The sequence below is a fragment of the Ceratotherium simum genome, chromosome 4, assembly GCF_057802395.1.
Source record: "Ceratotherium simum simum isolate JZ-2026a chromosome 4, ASM5780239v1, whole genome shotgun sequence".
In the NCBI taxonomy this organism is placed as follows: domain Eukaryota; kingdom Metazoa; phylum Chordata; class Mammalia; order Perissodactyla; family Rhinocerotidae; genus Ceratotherium; species Ceratotherium simum.
The window spans coordinates 88,833,975-88,856,179 of NC_141903.1; the positions used below are offsets into that span (position 1 = coordinate 88,833,975).

Sequence of the window (22,205 nt, forward strand, 5' to 3'; positions counted from 1 at the left end):
GCTGCTCTTCATCGCCGTTGCTCAAATCCCGGCTCGAGACACCGTCAGCTCTCACGCGGCTCACAGCAGCGGCCTTCTAGCGGCTCTCGCTCCCCATCCCGTGCCCTCCTCTGTGCTCTGTTCTCCACACCGTAGCTGGTGTGAGGATTTAAAGATACAAATACAATCATACCCTTCCCTTTCTAAAATTCTCCTAAGGATCGTCATAGTTGGGGTTTCCCCGAAGCAGATCCTGAGACGAGGATGTGCGTGCAAGTTGTTGATTTTCGAGGTGCAGGACACAGGGTGGGGGCGTGGAGTGAGGCAAGGAAGGGAAGGTAGCCCCAGAAGGTGCCACATCAAGCCAGCCTCCCCAGGGGCGACTGAAGCTCAACCCCAGGGGAAGCCCTTGGAAACGGTGTAAACACTTGCCTCAGAATTACGTGACCCAAGGGGCAAGGGGAGGTATTTATACACCAGCACCCAAGAGTTGCTGCCTTCAGCTCTCTTGGCTTGAGCACCCAGCCCAGAATCTACCCTCCCTGATCTCACTCACTGCAAAATGCCAGCACTTTCTTCCGTTCATCAGCCTTTCTGCTTACAGACCCTCACAGCTTCTTCCTTGAAGCAGAATCACAAGAGAATGGGAGGGCCACTTAATTTCTTTAATAATAAGTTCAAAATACAATTTAAGAATGAAGAGTGTCTATCTTTGAAATTTGCCATGTTCTAGTCTCATTTGAAAGTAGCTAAATTTTTGTGATGCTCTCTCTGACAGACAAAAAATGCATATATCATCTTTAATAATACAGGAAAATTTCAAGTAGGGCATATAAGATTTGGAGTATTTAAAGTCAATATATTAAGGTGTACATCAGTTAACAATATAAACAATTAATTACATGTATAGTATATCTATAAATGACATTACTGTAACTATAAATCTGGAGGGTATAGATGAACAGTAAGTAAATAACTTGGGATATAGTTCTGCCTTTAGCTTAGTTTACTACTTATCTTTTTTTCCTTTCTTCTTCCATTGTTCTACGAAGTAATCATTACATGCAACTGTCAGAGCTGCCACCATGACCACAAATTCATTAAAATCCACTTCGTTGTCCTTATTGGCATCCAGGTCCTGCATTATCTTATCAACCAACTGGGGATCCTTTTGGCACTAAAAGGAAAAAGAAAATTTCTAACTCCCAGGCTTTGAGGCTCATAATGACAATTGAAATTGCATCTTCCTTTTATTTACATTAAAGTTTTGATTTCCATTTTTAGCATCTAAGGACAATTTCCGAGAACTTTCTTGCAGGGAGGTTTGAACCAGGCACAAATTCTAAGTGAGTCCAGCCCGCTGCCTCAGGACCACATAATCCTGGCTCAGACCTAAAGACCGAGAAGAGCAAACAACAGCTCATCAAAGTGAGCCGCTGAAGCTGAAAATGCATTTACCCGACATCACAGGTCGAGGGCCAGGACGCGGGGAGCCAGGGGGAGACGTGGAAAGGAGGCTTTGAAGCCAAAAACAGACAGTGGGTGGCTCTGCCACTTACCAACAACGGGACTTCGAGCAAATCACTTAACACTTTTTGATTTCCTTATCTATAAAATGGGAAGAATAAGATCTCCCCACAAATTGGAGGGATGCTTCAATACACTTTTACAAGTGCTTAGCACCAGGTTGCTAGATGTAGCAAATAAAAACACAGGATGCCATCTGAATTTCAGATGGACAATGAATAACGTTTTAGTTATGTTTCCAATACTGCATGGGACACTCAAGATTTCATCTAGCAGCGTTACTGAGCACAACACCTGACACACAAAGGAGCCACCTAGATCTCGTAAGGACGACGGCTGTTTATCCGTAGAAAGCAGAGCCCGGAGCCCATAGGGGCGATGGGGGCTCAGGAGGGGAGGGACTGTGGAGCGCCCGCCTCTCCTGTGATGAGGGGTGGATGAGAAAGGTTTCCAAAGTCGTTCATGCCCTTCAGGAATTCCCCACTGCCCTCTCATTAGCTGCCAACCATTAAATGGTTGGAAACAAATTTAATGGATCAAAACCAACTTTGTCAAAAACAAGTATAAATTTCACTTGAATAAAACAATGTGCCAAGTTTGACCTACTGAGCCTTTTATTATAAATGTTATATAATGCAGCAGCCAAACTGAATTTGAGGGGGAAAAAAGTTTCTGGGGACTCCTAAAATCACCAAAAAGGTACTGTGAAGAATTAGTATGTTAAAAAATTTTGCTTTAAGTTTTTCCATAGAGGGTGGGGAGAAGAGTGTGGTAATTACAGTCCCTGCAGTCCGACTACAGCGTTTGGACTGAGTGACACCAGGTGAGGGTAGAACAGCGTGCGAAAATCAACTCAAGGCAGCTTCACACCCCAGCAGAGTGAAGGGTTTTCCTCTGAGCAGACCCCGAACACTCCAGTGTAAGCTTCCGTGTGTAGACTTACTCAGCTCCTGGCTATTTTGGGATATGAATCTGTTTGCTACCCCGCTGGTCACTGGCCAGACACACCCCTCTGGTCGACCACCATCAGCTTGTGCTTGGCTGAAAAAGCTAAGTATTTGTCACTAGAAAATTTGCCACCACAGCATAAAGCATCCCAGGCTTCATTTCTGGCCCCAAACATAATATTTATTAATTTACAGACAGCTGAACAAGGTCCAGGTGTAACTAGTGTAACTAGTTATAACTATAACTCCTGGTATAACTAGCTCTATCTTTGGTTGCTGCACCAGGACATTGAATAATTGATGGAAGCCTCAAATATAATTTCCAACGCTTGGAAATCTTCCCCATAGACAATATGGAAGAGAGGACATGCCTGTAATCACAGAAACACAGGTCTCTAGTGCTGGCTCCCCCCGAATTTTAAATCTGGGAACAAATCATACTGTGTCAGTGGCAGAATCACAGGGACCACGTACACAGAGCCGTCCCTGGATGGGTATCTCACCCACCTCGACCGGGTGGGGCAGAGAAGGGTGACTCACCGAGAGGAATTCCGTGAGCTCTCGCTGTAGCAGCAGCTTCAGTTCCCCCCTGTTGAGCTTGAATCTGTCCCCTGCCTTGCAAGAGTACCTGTGGAAGATTCTAATCATGGTGTTCATGGCCATCTCCAGCTGGGTGGGCATCTTGGCAGCGGAAGTGAACACTCCAGGGGCAGAGCACCAAGCTCAGGGAGAAAACACTTGTTCAAAATAAGCAGGTGGGGAAACATCAACACTTTGTTAAAACAGAACATCACCGTCCCCGAGTCACCCCCCGAGTGACGGTTGTTAAACCATAACAAACTTCGGTTGAACCAAGTGTTCCGGGCGTCCAGGGCAAGCTGCAGAGGAGACCTTTGCAGGGGGGTTTTCTCCTCCCCAATCCCCGCCCCCCAAGATGAAGCAGTTCCAGTGCGTTTGTAAGTTAGCAACCAGGCAACAAGTACAGAGTCACATTAAAGCATAGATTAAAAATAAACAAAAAAAGAGGAAGAAAATACCTAACTTCGTACCTGTTCAGCCAATACACAGCTCTGTCAACAGGTGTTTACAATGAAACTATACGCATTTACACCTGGGGTTCCACCTCGGCACACCTGTTCCCAAGAAGATGAAAATTACCAGTGACGAGATTCAAATGGAAGTGTCTCTTCGTGTTTTTAATCACCAGGATGAACAGGTGTGAGTCACTGCCCCAAGGGCCATCGAGAAGGGTTGGCGCCCTTTGTGTGCATTAGAGGAGAAGGCAGAGAGGGTAGAAGTCTTCAGTTATCCCATTACGGGGAGTGCAGGTACAATGCAGCCAGGCCCTAGGACGTTGACGACAGGGAAGAACTTGAAAAACAGAGGAGCAAAGAAGAAACACTGGTTCAAACCCGGAGACTCCTCAGCAAAGCAATAGCAAGGTCAAGGGAATAAACTCAGAGCAGAATAAACTAACCCAAAAGACAGTTGTGCAGCTGGAAAAAAAAAAGAACCAGGAAGCTCTCCATGTGCTGATTTAGAAAAGAACAAAGCAGCCATCCCAGTTGTGTAGGAAGGAAATAACAATAAGACTATGAGTGCGTACATTCTTGCATTTGCCTACGGAGTCACTGAAAGGATCCAGGAGAAAGTGATGAAGCGGTGGCTCTAAGGGCAAGGCGGGAGGGAGAAGAGCGAGGTCGGCAGGAAGATTTCTCATTTACACCCTTTTAACTGATTTTAACTTTTTCAGTTAAGGGAATGTATTGCCTGGTCAAAAAATTGAAATAGAATAAAGCCCCGAGCAGGAATCCAGAGGGGGGATTTCCAAGTAAAAGAAACTTAAAAAGAGTCACTGGGAAAACCAAAGCCAGAAATCGGCCTCTGTGCTTTTAAATGCTGCCTGTCCGCCCAGGACTGAAATATAATGATGTGGAAAGCAAACCAGCATCTCCTTCCTATTTCCTCTTAATAAGCCTGCCAGCAAGTACCCTCAACCAGCCTCCCAGCACCGGGCATCCACGGAAACCTCCCCCGCAGTCCCCAGGGATGTTCTGACTGAATTCCTAAAGCCCAACTCCCAAACATATTTTTAATGTAGATTTTTATTACTAAAGGAATAATGCATGTGGTAAAATAATATTTTGAATACTCAAGAGTATGAAATAAAAGTAGAATTGTCTTTCCACCATCCCCCACCCTAGAACCCCTCAGCTAATCCTCTCCTATGAGAGGTAGCAGTGTGCGGCATGGATGGCTGGCTTCAGCTCTCACCTCTGCCACTAACTAGTCGTGTGATCCTGGGCTAGTCACTCACTGCTCTGGCCTCAGTTTCCCAATCTGTATAAATGTGGTAAGAGCAGTACCTACCCAACAGAGGGACTAAATGAGTTAAAACGTGTGCCTGGGACACAGTTAGTGCTATGTCTGCGTCAGCTATAACTATCCTTATGTATATAATTTATATAATTATATATAATATTACATGCGGTTCCTTACACATGCATAAACAGCATCAACCTGTGGGCACCTTGGTTTTTTCCACTTAATATCTTAGAAATCTTGCTATATCAGCACATGTAGATCTACCCCATTCTTTATTAAAGTTGCATATTATCCCACTGGATTAATGTACCTACATATAGTCAAGAAATATTTACCAGGCACTTATGTTATGCCAGGCCTTATAGAAACATGACAGAAGCAGCTTGCCCTTGGAGCAAATTTTGTTGCTATTCGTATTGGGGTTGTGTTAAATACATAGAATGCGGGGAACACTGACATCTTTTTTATGTTGGGTCTTGCCATCCAAGAACACCCCTTTGGCTTTGTGACCACACCTTTCTGGGTCTCTTCATTTCTGAATGCACTTTCCTCTCTCTAACTCTTAAACGCTATTCCCTGGAGATTTCAGCTATCATTTCAGTCACCCCCAATCATATTTTTTGGCCCGATCTTTGTTGAGCTCCAAAACCACCTATCCAACCACCTCCTGGACCTCTTTCCTGCCTGAGTGTCCCACAAGCTTCTCCAACTCAATTAGAACCAAAGCAAATCCCATGTCCTCTGCCCACCCCGCCTGCTCCTCCTGCTGCAGTGACCGTCTCAGTCACCCAGTGCCACCTGTCACCCAGCTCCTGGCACTATTGTAAAACAGCAGGGGAACTCATCCACTTCTCTACATTCTTCACCACCTTCAGGACTTCATAATTTTTGGTCGCTATTACTGCGACAGCTTCCTTACTGCTCTCTCTAGTCTATCTACTCTCCTCCATCTGATCTCCACTCTGCTGCCTGAGTAGTTTATCTAAAACACAAATCGATGCCTACACTCCTGGGAATTCAAAGGTCTGACCCTGCCTACAAACTGACCAACTGTCGTGCTCTCTTATTCTTCCATGCCTCGGCATGTTCTGGGCCCACTGCCCGTAACACTAATTCTATCCACTCCTTAAGGCTCAGCTCAAATATCTCCTCTTGGAAGGTTTTTTTTTTTTTTTTGTGGGGAAGATCGGCCCTGAGCTAATATCTGCCAATCCTCCTCTTTTTGCTGAGGAAGACTGGTCCTGGGCTGACATCCATGCCCATCTTCCTCCACTTTATATGGGACGCCGCCACAGCATGGCCTGACAAGCAGTGCATTGGTGTGCACCCAGGCAAGCAGTGCATCATTGTGCGCCCAGGATCCGTACCAGTGAACCCCGGGCAGCCGCGGCGGAGCGCGCGTACTTAACCACTTGCGCCACAGGGCTGGCCCCACCTCTTGGAAGTTTTTCTGCACTCTTCCCACCTGCCCAACCTCCCACCTCTGACAGGTGCCCACCTTCCTCCTCCCTCATCCCCTGGAGCAACTCTTCATTTTATCATTGCACTTACCACACATTCCTGGAATCAGACAGACATTTGCTGTAATCTGGTTTGCGAGATGAGAATGTGGCCTCTGTTGGGGCTGGCTCCATGGCCTGGTGGTTAAGTTTGGCATGCTCTGCTTCAGTGCATGCCACTGAAACCAGGTTTGCAGGTTTGGATCCCAGGCGCGGACCTACACCTCTTGTCAGCCATGCTGTGGCAGTGACCCACATACAAAATAGAGGATGATTGGCACAGATGTTAGCTCAGGGCGAATCTTCCTCAGCAAAAAAAAAGGTGGCCTCTGCATCCTTTGCTTTTGGGATCTAAAAGCAAGGTGGTTTCCACTTGGTTTCTGCCTGGCTGTAGCAGAGCTAGCTATTTCCTTTAGCACATGCTGCCCCTTAGTGTCAGGCTTAGGGACTGCATCTGGAAGCCCTCTAATTCCCAGAACGCACTTGAAATTGTTTATAAGATGAGTAGCAGTTCTTCAGGGGCTTACCTGTGACGTAAGCAGCCCCAGCCTCTGCCTCCAGGAGCCTTTCAGAAACAAAGATCATGTCAAAAGGCTCAATAGTACTCTGTCGGGCTAAGGACACAAATTTACAGGTGACATGAAATCCCAGGGTGGCAGCGGAGACACACTGGTTTATAGCACAGAAGGGTCGTCCGGTAGCACCTTACTCTATTATTACAATTTCATTTTTCAATTTTTGGCATGAGTCATAACCCTAAGGGCTAAAAGGTATACCTCTGTATCCAAGATAGTGTGCAAAGAATGAGGGAAGTGGAAATAATCAGATATGAGGGAGTTTAAAAGTAAAGGCTATTTTAGAGAAAAAAAGCTAGCACAAATCCACAGGTGGGAGCAGAGAGTGGAGCTGTTAGAAAGTGAGGCTTTGGCTGCAGAGCCTGAAAGAAAGGAAATATGTGAAAAATAGGCCAGAGACTACAGAAGGACAAAAAAATTTTTTCCAGTAAAATAAAAGAAAATTAAAAAATGAAAATTGTATGTATGCTATAATGGTAAAAATTTGTGTACATAAAGAAAAGAAGGGGGCCGGCCAGGTGGCATAGTGGTTAAGTTCAGCGCGCTCTGCTTTGGCAGCCCAGGTTCAAGGGTTCAGATCCCTAGTGCAGACCTACACCACTCATCAAGCCATGCTGTGGTGGCAACCCACATACAAAATAGAGGAAGATGGGCACAGATGTTAGCTCAGGGCCAATCTTCCTCACCAGAAAAAAAAAAAGGAAATTACAAATAATTTTAACAGAATTATAGATGATTTAAAAATTCTTTAATGCTGCTGTTAAATTTCATTTTCAATTAAAACATTAATTGTAATTATACAGTATTTAAAATTGTAATCTATCTCCATATTAAGCAATGTCTTTTAAGGTATAATGTTGAATTTTAAAACTTAACATGTAAAAATACCTGATTCTAAATGATCGTGTTATGTTTTTATATTTGCCTAAGAAAAGATAAAGGAAATAAGCAAAAATGTTAATAGGTGTTTTTTTAAGGGTGGTTTTTCTTTCTGCTTGTGTTATTCTTGTTTTTAGTAATTTTAAATCTTCAGTAATGGGTATATTTTACTTATATAACAAAAACAACAAAAAAAGAAATGAAGTGTTTTAAAAATCAGAGTTGACAAAGCATTCGAACCACACAAATGCTGATTTGACTATAACAGCCACTGACTCTCCAGTTTATAAGCCTTTTTCACATGCACTATTAAGCAGCAAACATTTGCCCAGTGTTGTATAGAGTCTGTGAGAGATTGTGTAATTCAAGACAAATGCTCAAAATATTCTTGAAAAATATGTGACAGATTATTATTAAATACTCAACCTGCCATAAGGTACATGACATAACTTGGCCTCCTTCTGCACGAGAGGAAAATGACATCCTTGGGCTAAATGCCCTTGGAGTTCCCTTTCCTTTAAAAGTTTTTTGATTCCAAAATTAGTTTAAAGGATCAGTGTGTGTCTTCGTGTGTGTGAGTGGACTGGTGTCCAGGTTTTTCATTCTTCAGAAAACAATTTGGACAATGATGTGAAGGGCAGTGGTCCCTTGAGAAACTTCAAGACAGCTGCGACTGCTGGCTTTTTCTCCTCACCCTTTGGTCCAGGAGAACAGGTTTAGAGAATCTGCCACATATTTCTGCCAGGAAGTCAGATGTTTCTGCTCCAGGAACTACAGAAAGGAGATTTCCCTTCTCTCTCACTTAAATGTCCCCTATGCCCCTGAGTTCTCTGCTGAATTAGAGCTATTTTATCTTACCCTTTACCCACAGACTAAAGCTGAGAGTCAAAAGGAAGAGTAAGTCTAAAGGCAAGACTTTCCCTGGATGATATGAGAAGATTTCTGCGATTTGCTTCAGAATAATCCAGTGGGTGGGAGGTTCTGGTGGGGAGCGAGGAGGGAAGACATTAAACCAGATGGGCCGTGGAGTCAACCGACTGTGAAGCTGGTGTCGCCACATGGGGGTTCCTTAGACCACAGGCATGCTACTCTCCTATTTTCTATACATTTGAAATTTCCCTTAATAAAAAGTGTGTACACATACACACACACACACACACTCCCCATCCCTGTCAGCATGAGAAAAAAGTTAAAACTGGAATTATTTCACCAGAGGAAGAAAAGTAACTTAACGGCATTGAGAATATGGAGGATTACTGACAGAGAAGCTGGCACTTGCTTTTTGTGACTGCTACAATCAGATGAAGAATAACTTAAACAGGGTCGCCCTATGGCTTAGCGGTTAAGTGCGCGCGCTCCGCTGCTGGTGGCCCGGGTTCGGATCCTGGGCGCGCACCGACGCACCACTTCTCCGGCCATGCTGAGGCCGCGTCCCACACACAGCAACTAGAAGGATGTGCAGCTACGACATACAACTATCTACTGGGGCTTTGGGGGGGGAAAAAAAGGAGGAGGATTGGCAATAGGCGTTAGCTCAGGGCCAGTCTTCCTCAGCACAAAATGAGGAGGATTAGCACGGATGTTAGCTCAGGGCTGATCTTCCTCACAAAAAAAAAAAAAAAAAAAAAAAAAAGAATAACTTAAACAATATTAAAGAAATAAAATATTCCCTAATCATGACGGCTGTTAAACATCGAAATAAATTACTAGGAGAAGATAGCTAAAGAAATTCTTTTGAACAAAAGACCCCAAAGAGCCAAAGCAATCCTGAGAAAAAAGAACAAGCTGGAGGCATCACTCTTCTTGATTTCAAAATATACTACAAAGCTGTAGTAATCAAAACAGCATGGTACTGGCAGAAAAACAGACACACAGATCAATGGAACTAATTGAGAGCCCAGAAACAAACCCACACATCTGTGGACAGCTAATTTTTGACAAAGGAGCCAAAAACATAGAATGGAGAAAGGAAAGTCTCTTCAATAAATGGTGTTGGGAAAACCAGACAGCCACATACAAAAGAATGAAAGTAGACCATTATCTTACACCATACACAAAAATTAACTCAAAATGGATCAAAGGGGGCCAGCCCAGTGGCATAGAGGTTAAATCTGAGTGCTCTGCTTTGGCGGCCTGAGGTTCACAGGTTCGGAACCCCAGGCATGGACATATGCACGACTTGTCAAGCCATGGTGTGGCAGCGTCCCACATATAAAGTAGAAGAAGATGGGCACAGATGTTAGCTCAGGGCCAATCTTCCTCAGCAAAAAGAAGAGGATTGGCAACGGATGTTAGCTCAGGGCTAATCTTGCTCACCGAAAAAAAAAAAAGGATCAAAGACTTGAATTAAGACCTGAAACCATAAAACTCCTAGAAGAAAACATAGGCAGTTCACTCTCTGACATAGGTCTTAGCAGTATCTTTTTGACTATGTCTCCCTAGGCAAGCGAAACAAAAGAAAAAACAAGTGGGACTGCATCAAACTAAAAAGCTTCTGCACAGCAAAGGAAACCATCAACAAAACAAAAAGACAACCTACTAATTGGGAGAAGATATTTGCAAATCATATATCCAATAAGGGATTAATATTCAAAATATACAAAGAACTCATACATCTCAACAACAAAAAACCAAACATCCCAATTAAAAAATGGGCAGATGATCTCAACAGACATTTTTCCAAAGAAGGTATACAGATGGCCAACAGGCACATGAAAAGATATTCAACATCACTAATTATTAAGGAAATGCAAATCAAAACCGCAATGAGATATCACCTCATGCCTGTCAGAATGGCTATTATTAAAAAGACAAGAGGGGCCAGCATAGTGGTTAAGTTTGCACATTCCGCTTCGGTGGCCTGGGGTTCGCTGGTTCGGATCCTGGGCATGGACCTATCACCACTCAGCAAGCCATGCTGAGGCAGTCCCACACAGAAGAGTTAAAAAGACCTACAACTAGGATACACAACTATGTACTGGGGCTTTGGGGGAGAAAAAAGAAAAAGAGGAAGATGGGCAACAGATGTTAGCTCAGGGTCAATCTTCCTCAAAAAAAAAAAAAAAGACAGGAAATAACAAGTATTGGAGAGGATGTGGAGAAAAGGGAACCCTCATACACTGCTGGTGGGAATGCAAACTGGTGTAGCCACTATGGAAAACAGTATGGAGATTCCTCAAAAAATTAAAAATAGAAATACCATATGATCCAGCTACTTCACTTCTGGGTATTTATTCAAAGAACATGAAAAAACTAATTTGAAAAGCTATATGCACCTGTATGTTCATCGCAGCATTATTCACAAGAGCCAAGATGTGAAAGCAATCCAAGTGCCCATCAACGGATAAATGGATAAAGAAGATGTGGTACACACACACAATGGAATACTACTCAGGCATAAAAAAGATAAAATCTTGCCATTTGTGACAACATGGATGGACCTTGAGGGTATTATTCTAAGTGAAGTAAGTCAGATGGAGAAAGCCAAATACCATATAATTTCACCCATATGTGGAAGATAAAACAACAACCACATAGATACAGAGAATAGATTGGTGGTTACCAGAGGAGAAGGGGGTAAAGGGGCACATGTGTACAGTGATGGATGGAAACTAGACTTTTTGGTGGTGAACACAATGTAGGCTATACAGAAGTCGAAATATACTGATGCACACCTGAAATTTATGTACTGTTATAAACCAATGTGGCCTCAGTAAAAAAAAATAGTAATAAAGAGGAAAAAAAAGAAATTCTTTCACTGAAAATAGTGAAACTGAGTTATTAATACTGATGGCTAAAAAGTAGAATATTAATGCTTATTAGGTGCCCAAATTTATTCTTGGGCCAAAGGAGGTGGGTGATTCTTGGTCTGAACCTCTGCCAGTCACACTGACTAGACTGAAAGCAAGCAGGCAGAATGTTTGTGGCATGCATTCGCGTCACAGATCTGAACCTTTGCTCATGTCTATTGCCAGGACTACCTAGTAACAAGTCCCACAATTACACTTTCACCGTCAGCTAAAACCACACCATTCACTACAATACAAGGTTCCAGGGGAAGCCAGCCTTCACAATGGCCCTCAAGATCCTTGTCTCCTGGTATTCACGCCTTTGTGTAGGCCCCTCCCGCACCGAACAGAGCTGACCTGTGGACACTGTGTGTGACTTACGAGACTAGGGCATAAAAGATGTCGTGGCTTCTTTTTGGCTTTCTCTTGGATCCCACACTCTGGGAGAAGTCAGTCACCACGCTGTGAGGACACCCAGGAAGCCCCATGGCGAGATCTACGTGGCAAAGAACTGAGGCCTCCAGCCAACCTGCCTGGCCTGGGATGAGCCCCTTAGAAGCAGACCCTCCAGCCACAGTCAAGCCTCCGACGACTGCCGCACGACCTTCTGGGAAACCCCAAGCCACAGCCACGGCTACACAGCCCCCAACTCCCGTCCCACAGAAACCGTATGAGAGAATACATATTTTAAGCTACATTTAGGTAAATTGTTATGCAACAATAGATAATGACTATAGTTGGTTGGTGAAAAGTTTGGTCTTTTTTCACATGACTCTTCAGAAAAATAGTGCAATGTAAATAAGTATGTTTCTTCCATTAGAATTTCTCAGCAATGAAAATGTGAGTGATGAAATTCTCCTATGTAGTCTCAGAGAGGACAGACATGACAAGCTCCTACAGGAGAGGGCACTGTTCCCTATTTCCTGCAGCACCTTTCTCTACGAAGCAGGAATGAAATTAGGGGAAGCAACAATGGGTTCTCTGCAAGTCACCTCCTTGAATATCTTAATAGAATTAATATACAGCTTTTTAAAAATCAGTTTAACCAAAAGTCATTGTTTCTGATTCCGAAGGCATTACCTCAGATCACAAAGTGGCATTGCTTTGTGACTTCTCAGTGTCACCTCAGCAACATCTGCTTTATTAGAGCTTCTCTGATCATTTCCAAAGTTCACTGAAAATCAGTAGTACATATTTGTCACGAGTCTGTTTTCATGACATGCAACCAGAACTGCAGAAGCCTTCCACCAGCTCCTTCCCAGCTTCCCACAGTGAGCAGCGGAGAGGGTGGCACCCATCTCAGGGTCTCCAGGGAGAAAGGTTTCTCTTCGCTCCATTCTACCTCTTGCAATAGTGGCAACCCTAAACGTTTTCTGTCCCTGAAGTTTGGTCTGTATGTAAGCTCATTTTCCCCTCTATTTTCTGCCACAAGTGAGGTCGGAGTTCCTGGGATAGGTGTGGCATGTGTACTGGCTGCAGTAGAACGGATGCAAAGCCAAGTAGTACAAACTGTGGCCTCAGGTGCTTGGCGGCCACAGAGGGAGCGGTTCTCTCCTCCAGCCAATTCTGCAGTGTCGTTTTGGACATCACTCCTGAAAGATTCGCCTCAAACACTGTTTTTTCACAGCTCTCATATCAGATTTGTGAGCCACTCATGTTCCTTTGAATGAATTCCTGTTCTGTCTCAGCAGCTAGAGGCAGCTTCCACTGCTAGTAAGTATCAGTCGGAGTAAGAACCCCGACTGATAGGCCCCATTCAGGAGGGACTCTGCTAAGCTGTCGACTCTCCAGGGAGCCCTCCCCTTTATCCAGAAAGCTGCAGACTCTCCACAAAGAACTGGCCTTGATAGACTGGATTTGCCAGTTTTGGGTTAAGTTACAAGCCTACCCAAAGCCCCAGTGTCACAAAGGCTAATTACAGCTGCATCTTTCTAGGCCACTAGGGAGTCTGGCGGTAGCCTCCATGTGACCAAGGCTCCTCACTTTCATGCAGAGCTGGGTGGGGTCCCGGGGGTGAAGATTACGCATACTTTGCTTTTCTTTCGGGCTTTAATACTGTATGTATCCAAAAGACCTGGATTCCAGGAAAAGGTATTCACTCATTTTCAGCATGCTAACTCCTTCAGCAGTTCAGAAATAGATTGGTGGTGGTAAAAGTGGCTCAAATATCCTAATCTGAGTCAACTCTGAGTTCCAAAGTTCACATAATAACCATATATTCCTCCTATCTTGATTTGGCTCCTGGTTATATGGACATCATAGGCTGTAATGCTTACCTTTCTACAGTCACAGCAAACTGGTTACAATGGAATGATCTTTTAGATCTTTTTAAAGTCTATGTATCCACCAAATTGAGACATTTCTCTTTGGAGGTTACAACCTTACCAGAAGGATTGTTTCTTATGTATCATCCCGCTAAAGGAGTGCAAATTTAAAAACTCCAATCCTTATCCGCTTATAAACATAATTAATAATAGTGAAACAAAAGTTCAGAGGCTACTTCTGAAGAATCCGTTTTAGACTTTGTGACAATTAGCCCCCACTCTGCTTATCATTGTCCTTGGATGATGGACACTCGGGAGCTCAGCTGGCTCAGCCAGCTGGCTCAGTCCCGTCCCATGACTGGACGGGAGAGTGGATGGCAGAAGACTGAGAAGGAGCAAAGGACTCTAAGTGTGTTAGAAATCCCTTGGGTGTTGTATTTCTGAACTCCATTTTGATTGCCTCAAGAGAAAGGCTCTACCCCTTGTACCTATCAAAAGATAAGTGACAAACTGAAACTGGTCCTGGCAGTTCCATCTTTTAGCAAACAAAGGCTTTATTGCTTCAAATTCTGTACAGATAAGAACTTCCAGGAAGGGGATTTTTAAAATTGGCTAGGGAAAATAGCAGGCAAACTGAAATAAGGAAGAAGTTCCTAGGAGCTCATGGAATTAAATTTTATTATAAACTGTTTTTATCATTTCTAAAAATCTGAGGTAAGAAATTCCTGTGGAAAACTCTAGATTTGGTTATTAAAAGCAAGAATGCGATGGATCAGGAAAATTTTCATCTACAGAATGACATCTCAGAGGGAGTATGTACGGAATCCCAGTTTTCATTGACATAACGCAAGTTCTCAAACTAGTGGGCTGTATTTGACCCTGTTCCCCATTCCTGCCTTCTTGAAGCTTCTGTTCTCTTGGTTTTCGTGACCTCTCTTGATGCTGGTTTTCCTCCAACTTCTCTGACTCTTCTTCCTCTGTGTTCTTTCCTCAGCAGGAATCTCATCTCTAATGCCTGCCCTTCAAACGTGGGCCTTCTCCATTGCTCTACGTGGTCAACCTAGGCGGCCTCACCTACGGTGACAGTTTCACCTAAAAACTATAGGATCCCCATTCCCAAGTCTGTTTACCCAGTCCTGACCTGAGACCTGAGACCCCTGGGAGTCCTATCAGTACTGTTTTATTTCCACTCACCTAGAATATAGACCTACAACCTCTCATGGTGTGCCAGTGTTTTTCATGGCCCAGCCCTTTGCCTATCTTACTTTTATACTTCCTCTCCCAGGAGGAGAAGTTGGATTGTTTGTGGCTTTTTTGCTCTTTCTTTGGACTTGAATTGGTTACGGGCTATACCAGTTATGACGTGCTTGTCAACAAGTCTTAGAATAACCGAATGAAAGTAGTTTCAACTTCATAAGGACATTTGTTACCTCACACAATAAGCGTTGGTCGTTTCAGTGTCTCTACAATGTCATTAAGGACCCGAGATGTTGTCTTTCCTCTTCACCATCTTGTGTGTGCTGGCTCTCATCCCTGACTTGTCCTCTTTTGGTCACAAGGTGGCTGCTGCAAGTCCAGGCATCGCATCCTTGGATTATCTATGAGAGATTACTTAGAGGAGTCCATCCATTTCTCCGGATTTTCTAAATTTTCTAAAATTATCCCTATGTTAGGTCAGTTCAGTAGAGAATAGGGTTCCTAAACTGTATCAGAGTGGCCTCCCCAGGAATTGCTTAAGCAGGTGTGCTTTGGGTAAATGCCACCATGTGGAGGGAAGCTGCTAGAACCAGCCTTAGACTTGTGTCTACTTTGGGATGTATGCTATTGGAACATATCATTCCCTCTCTGTGAAGACTCTCAGGAGAAGTTTCTGTGTGGTCTTTGCATCGAGAGGAGTCCTGATTGGCCTAAGCGATCACCTTATGGACACTGTGAGCTGCCTGGCTGATATGGTATCCTTCTTTGTTTGGCTGCTATAAGGCCTAGAGTCAAGTCTGCAGGCCACCTACGCCAAATCCTTGATCTTACCACCTGCTATAAACTTGAATGCCTACAGCAGGGTTATGATCAGACTGTTCAACAACAGGTACCACACAGCCACCAATCAGAAAGGGTAACAGCTGTGAACAACAAGCATCAGCCTGCCTCCACAGCCAAGCAGCTACCACAGACAGGCCAAATAGAGTGAGAGCAAGAAAAGAAATCTCAACTTATTTTTGTTTTATTCACATTTGATAGAGACAGGAAGTCAGAGAACTAGTCCATGATGACAAATGGGACTGATACTCCACCTCAGTGTTGGGGATACAATAGGGAACGGAGGGGACTGTGGTAAATTGGAAAGCCCACACCCTCTTAAGAATGGTGACTGCTCCTTAGACCCAGATAATTGTAGCCAGATTAGAGTATGGCTCAGAGCTCCCAGAACTTCCAATATTTTTAGAGAAAGCCAGAAATCCTAATTTTTGAGAATGCCTGGATTTTAAGACTACAACTCAAAACAACAACAACAAAAAAAACAACGAAAAACAAACAGACAAACGTAAAACTGCAGCCAGTCCAGACAGTGGAGTCAGCTGAATCCAGTGGGCTTGGACTTCTGCTTTCTGTGGTGTATTTCATGTTAACCTCCCCCTCCCTCAGTTTGACAACCCATCCTTGCTTTCCCTCTTCCTCTCCTACTGAATTTACAATATTGTCCTCTGTTTTATGTACCCTTACCTATCACTTTAGGTCCCACCTGGGACAGGGCAGAGTACAAACAGACTGACTACAGGACGTCTCTCAGATAGCCCCTCAGCACCTCCAACTCCGCATCACACAGACCGAAGTGGTCGTTTTCACTCCCTTGCCCCCTCCTCCTCTGGTCCAGGCGGGACCCTCCTTTGTCTGCTGTCTCGATCGACAATACCCCACTCACCCGACTGCATAAACGAGAAACCTGAGTGTCAAGCTATTTCGGTCCCTCCTCCTCTCATCCGATCAGCTGCCAGGTGTTACCTCCTCGCTGCATTTCCTCCCGTTCCCTCCTCTGCGACCCCAGCACGATGGCCCAGGCCTTTGCCATGTCTAGGCTGAATTACTGTGAGACCCGACTCACCGCCTGCACCCACTTTGCCCTTAGCTGTCAGGATGCACGCCTGACCCCTCCCTGCCTTCAGCTCGCGGAGAGTGTCCACCATCTCCGGGTAAATCTGCTCGGCTCAGAGCTCCGGCCCACCTCACTGCCCTGCCTGCCGGGCTTAATGCTCAGCGCCCCGGAGGGGAGTTCCTCTGCGCAGGCTGCAGTCCTCCAAGGAGGCCTCCCTGAGCCGCCTCGCGGCCTGGAACGCCCCACCCGCCCTCCTGGTGCTCCCATATCCCTCCTGCTCCCTTCTGTGCGGGCACGGTAACCGGACTAGACGAAAGTAATAGCAGCTGGCAGTAACTAGCACATACTCTGGCCAAGCACCATTGTAGGCAGTTTAGATGTATTCATTCATTTCATCCTCAAAAATCTCATGAGGAACTATTAGCCCCGTTTTACAGCCCATGAAGCTGAGGCACAGGTTCGAGCTTTCTCCAAGTCACCACCGAGATGAGTGAGGATTTGAACCCAGGGAGTCTGGCTGCAGAGCGTTTGTGCTCCGCCACTAGGAGGCGATGGTGGGAGGCTCTGTCTCGGGCAGTTTCTTCCCAGACTCAGCCCCTTCGCATTCTGCTTACTCAGAGATTTATGGGCCCTAAGTCATCAGTTACAGCTCTGCCTGCTTTCCCTCCTGATAACCGATAAGGAACATGCTGCCACGCCCGAGTCTGGATGCGCAGCCACAAAGGCTTCCTCAGACCCCTGCGTTCCCAGCCAGGTCTCCTCACTCCGGAGGGAGATTGTAATCTCCACCCCATGAAATCAAGATAAGAGCATTCTCCTTACCTCATCTCCCCAGAAGGCAGCTTTAAGATAAAGAAAATAGAAATAAAACTTTTGGTGGGAGATTCCTGTTTCTAAATCTAGCAGTTGAAGTTTGAGGGGGAGGGCCCAGGCCACCTGGTAGGGGTTGGGGTAGGGGTAGGGGTTGGGGTTGGGGTTGGGGTTGGGGCGGGCAACAAGGCCAGAGGGCGGTTCCCGTGGGGCTTCCTCCCTCACAGGTGCCCTTACCTTGGCCACAAAGGAGACAGAGGGACAGAGACAGACAGAGACAGAGGACGGTGGCTGAGCCCTGGGGTTCCGAGAGATCCCTTGCGCTGCACAGTTCGTTTCCTTCTGGCTCCTGGGACCATCCTAGCCTCCTGCCTGACTCTCACTTCACCTTGAGAAATTCAGATTCCATGTTCCTGTCCAGGCCGAAGGTCCAGAAGAACCTTCAAGGTGGGGCTGGGTCTCCCTAGATCTACCCAAGAGACTTAATTTTGCTCATCTTCCCAGAAGCCGCTGTAAGATCACTCCCAAGAAGCTACAGCAGCCGTTTGTGATCCCCTTCCTCGGACGGCCAGCGCAGGGCACACCTGGACCGTCAGCCCTGGCCTCAGATCGCCCTTGGTCTAGCGACCGCCACTCAAAAGAGAGAGGTCAGGAAATGTCCGACATACGTGACAAAATCTTGACAGAAAGAACTCGAAGATAGGTTCTGAAGACTGAAACACCTCTCTTTCTAAAATAACTGTTCTATCCCACCTGAAAACAAAAATTAAGAGGACCCAAGCTGTAGAACTGTAGACTGACGGACATTCTGGGGAGATCAAAACGAATGCACAGGAACAGAAGGCACAGGGGAAGCGTCCCTATTCCTCAATGACGAATCCTGTCAGAGTGGAATTCCCAGGCACAGCCAGCCAGGTCCAGATGGGGGCCCGGGGTCCTGTTCTTCCCTATCCTCAGGAGCAGACTAAGATCACCGTGGGGCAGCCACCACATAGAAGAGCAAAGAGAGAAGAGTTTTAGGATTCCTGGTTGCTTCCCATAAGTGCAAAATGAATATATGCATAATCAGAGTTCTTGAACAGCAGAGCCTTTAACTCCTGTAGTATGCTTTTTAAATTGCCAGTGGAATGCAATTAGCCAAATCCAGACTATGGGAAAATCGACAAAAAACCTGTTTCTTCACCAAATAAATTGTAAGGAGGGAAAAAAGAAAAATTAAGAGACTTAAAAGACGTTATTAACCAATTGCAATGTGTGAGCTTTATTTGGATTCTGATTTTTTTTTTAAACTAAAAAGGAGAAACCAATCAACTTATGAGACAAGTGGAAATTTGAACACTGACAGGATATTTGATGTAAAGTAATTGCTTTTTTTTAAAGGTATGATTTTAAAATTTCTTTTCTTTTAGAGTCACTGAAACATTTACAGGTGAAATAATATGATTTCTTGGATTAGCTTCACAATAAACGGGATGGGGTAGAATTGAACAAGGGCTGATTGTTGATGGGACTCAATGATGGCTACATGGAGCTTCCTTATACAATTTCATTGACTTGTGTGTGGGTACAAAATTCTCAATAATTGAGTTTTTAAAAAGTAAAAAAAACAATTCTAGTTTTAATTAATAGAAGCTATCATTGGAATAAATACCATTATTTCCCTCCTTGCCCTGCAATTTTTTTAAACCATAAATTCTGATAAATCAGTTATGTTTTTAACAAAGTCTCCCATCTACAAAAATCTTTACTTGGAGGGAAAATCTGTCACTAATAAGAACTAGACACAGCCCCCTCTAAGTGCCCAGGTGGCTTCTGAGAGAGCTCGGAACACAAGGCTTGGCTAAAACTGCTTTCTCAGGATTAGGTAATTAAGTCTACCCAATGCTACATAGAAGCTATAATTAAACCCTTTTACAGACTTAAGTCATTCACTGCAGGCTACATGGTGAAGTGGAGGGGAGTGGGGGGAAGAACTCAGATGCGAGCCAAGATCTGGCAATGCTGAGTATTAGTTCCTCATCTGCAGGTGAGCTGGCCAGGGCCCAGGGCTCAGACTCCAAGCTCTTAGATACCAGCTGTAGTGGCTGCAGCCATGCCCTCATATTCTCTAGAGAACTTTCTAGAACAAAGGATGTTCCAAATGGAACAGAAGTTTTCTGCAGCCCACCCAGAAGAATAATTTAGGTTTCCTCTCAGAGATAATACAAAGAGAAATGGGACCTCAAGGCTAGTACCTTTCAAATGTCACTGCCTTAGTCATGAGGAATGGCAGGAAAAAAATATGCTCCAAATATAAAGTAAATAAAGGAAGAAAGACAGAGCTTCATTTCTTCCAAGATGCTCATAGTCCTGTATGATCCTTACACTCAAAATTTGTGAAGTTTAGGTTGGAAAATATTTAAGACTGTGAAAACTTAGTGTTTACAAGAGATGGTGAACAGACACACACTGTTGACAGGTGTGTAAATTGGTGCACCATCTCAACAGGGCAATTTATCATGATCAAAATTACACATACCCTTTGCTCCAGAAATTCTACCTCTGGAAATACAGTATATCCAAAGACGCTCCCAGCATCAGTGTCTCCCTCTCTACTGAATCACTCCCCTCACCATATTCTACAGAGAACAGAATCACTCTCCTTGCCTCTCGTCTCACATTCGTCTGCTTCCTTTTGCAATTAACTTGCTGTGTGGGATCATCTACCATCACTGTATCTACTTCCTTCCTTCTCATTCTTTCTTGAACACACCCCATTCTGGCTTCTTATCCCCACCACCACTGAGACTGGTGTCTCATCAAGGTCACCAACATTCTCTATGTGGTAAGATCCAGCGGTCACTTCTCTGTTCTTATCTCATTTGACCTCTCAGTAACATTCCACATGACTGACCACTCCTCTCCTTTATGCCCTTGGCTTCCCTGACAGCATATTCTCTGGACTTTCTTCCTGCCCCAGTGGCCAGTCCTTCTCAGTCTTTTACTGGGCTTCTTCTGCTCAAAAAGTTATAAGTGACAAAGCCTTTGTCCCAGGCCTTCTTCTCTTCACCTGTATTCTCTTCCCTAGGGCATCTCAACAAGTCCTTTGCTGTAAAAGTGCTAGTGATATGGCAAAGACTCAAATCTCTATCTCCAGCCCTGATCACCATAAAAACGACAACCCAGACTCAGACATCCGAATGTCCTACTCAGCAGTTCTACTTAGATGTCTAACAGGCATCTCAAACTCCAGATGTCACAGCCAAAATAGAACTCTTTCAACCTCCAAACTTGCTCACTCCTAATTATTTCACCGTCGTCCATGAAGAAAACAATCTAAGCATGATCTTTGATTCCTCTCTTCCTCACATCTGTTGACTTTACCTATAGGTAAATAAAAACATAGCCCAAATTAGTTCTCTTCTTGCCACATCTATCATCACCATAACTGAGCCAGCATCATCTCTTGCTTGGGTTGCTGGAATTTCCTAACTGCTCTTGCTTCCCCCCTTGCCCTCCTATCATCCGGATTCCACAGTAGCCAGTGACTTTTTAAATTACCAGTAAAACAACCCCATGGCATCCCACCCAGAATGGAAGCCAAGCTCCTCACTCCCTTACAAATCCCTTCAGTTATCCAGCACCTGTCCATCTCTCCAGCGCACTTGCTCGTGCTCTTCTCCCACTCACCCGTTCCCATAAAGCTGTTGCTTGGGATCCTCCGAGGGCTGGCTCTTTATATTGCAACTTAAATTTCACCTCATTAGAAACCTTCCTTGATCCCCTAATACAAAATACTCTTAGCATTTACTCTTTCTTAGAATTTAGTACTTTTAGATATTTTTCTTGTTTTCAGTCTCTGTCCAATTGGAAGGTAAACTCCATGAGAACAGGGTTCTTGTCTATTTTGTTCTTCACAATATCCCTCACTGCCTTGAACTTTACTTGGCACATAGTGCATGCTGGAAGAATATTGAATGAACAAGTACGTAAAGATATAGAAAGATATTCACTCAAAGATTGCTTGAACAGCATTACAAGTATAGCAAAAAAACTGGAAACTACCTAAAAGCTAGAGGATTCCTTAAATTACAGTATATCCATACAGTGGATACAGCCATTTAAAATAATGAGGTCGATCTATAAATGCTGATATGGAAATAATGTCCAAGCTGTGTTCACATACATAGCGTGGTAGCCAGCTTCCAATATGGCCCCCAGTGATCCTCAACTCCTGGTATTTATGCTCTTATGTAGTCTCCTCCCAAATTGAATTGGAGCTGGTCTGTGTGACAAATAGAGTGTAGTGGAGATGACAGTGTGTGACTTCTGAGGCTAGGTTCTAAAGGGCATTGCAGCTTCCCCCTTGTTCTCTTAGATCCCTTGTTTTGGGAGAAGCCAATCTTCGTGACATGAGGTCACTCAGGCAGGCCTGTGGAGAGGCCCACGTGGAGAGGAGCTGAGGCTTCTTGCCAACAGCTGGCACCAACTTGCCAGCCCTGTGAGGGAGCCCCACGGGAAGTGGATCCTCCAGCCCCAGGC

At 44.6% G+C, this 22,205-nt stretch overlaps 1 protein-coding gene across 1 annotated transcript; it reads right to left on the minus strand.

Annotated features, from left to right (window-relative positions):
- Positions 1 to 631: 631 nt before the first annotated feature.
- S100Z (S100 calcium binding protein Z) lies at positions 632 to 3,279 on the minus strand. Its single transcript, XM_004420535.2, has 2 exons — positions 2,994 to 3,279; positions 632 to 1,156 (listed from the first exon to the last, which is right to left on the minus strand). The coding sequence occupies exons 1-2, from the start codon at positions 3,132 to 3,134 to the stop codon at positions 989 to 991; spliced, it is 309 nt and encodes a 102-aa protein (XP_004420592.1). The 5' UTR covers positions 3,135 to 3,279; the 3' UTR covers positions 632 to 988.
- Between the last annotated feature and the right edge of the window lie 18,926 nt (positions 3,280 to 22,205).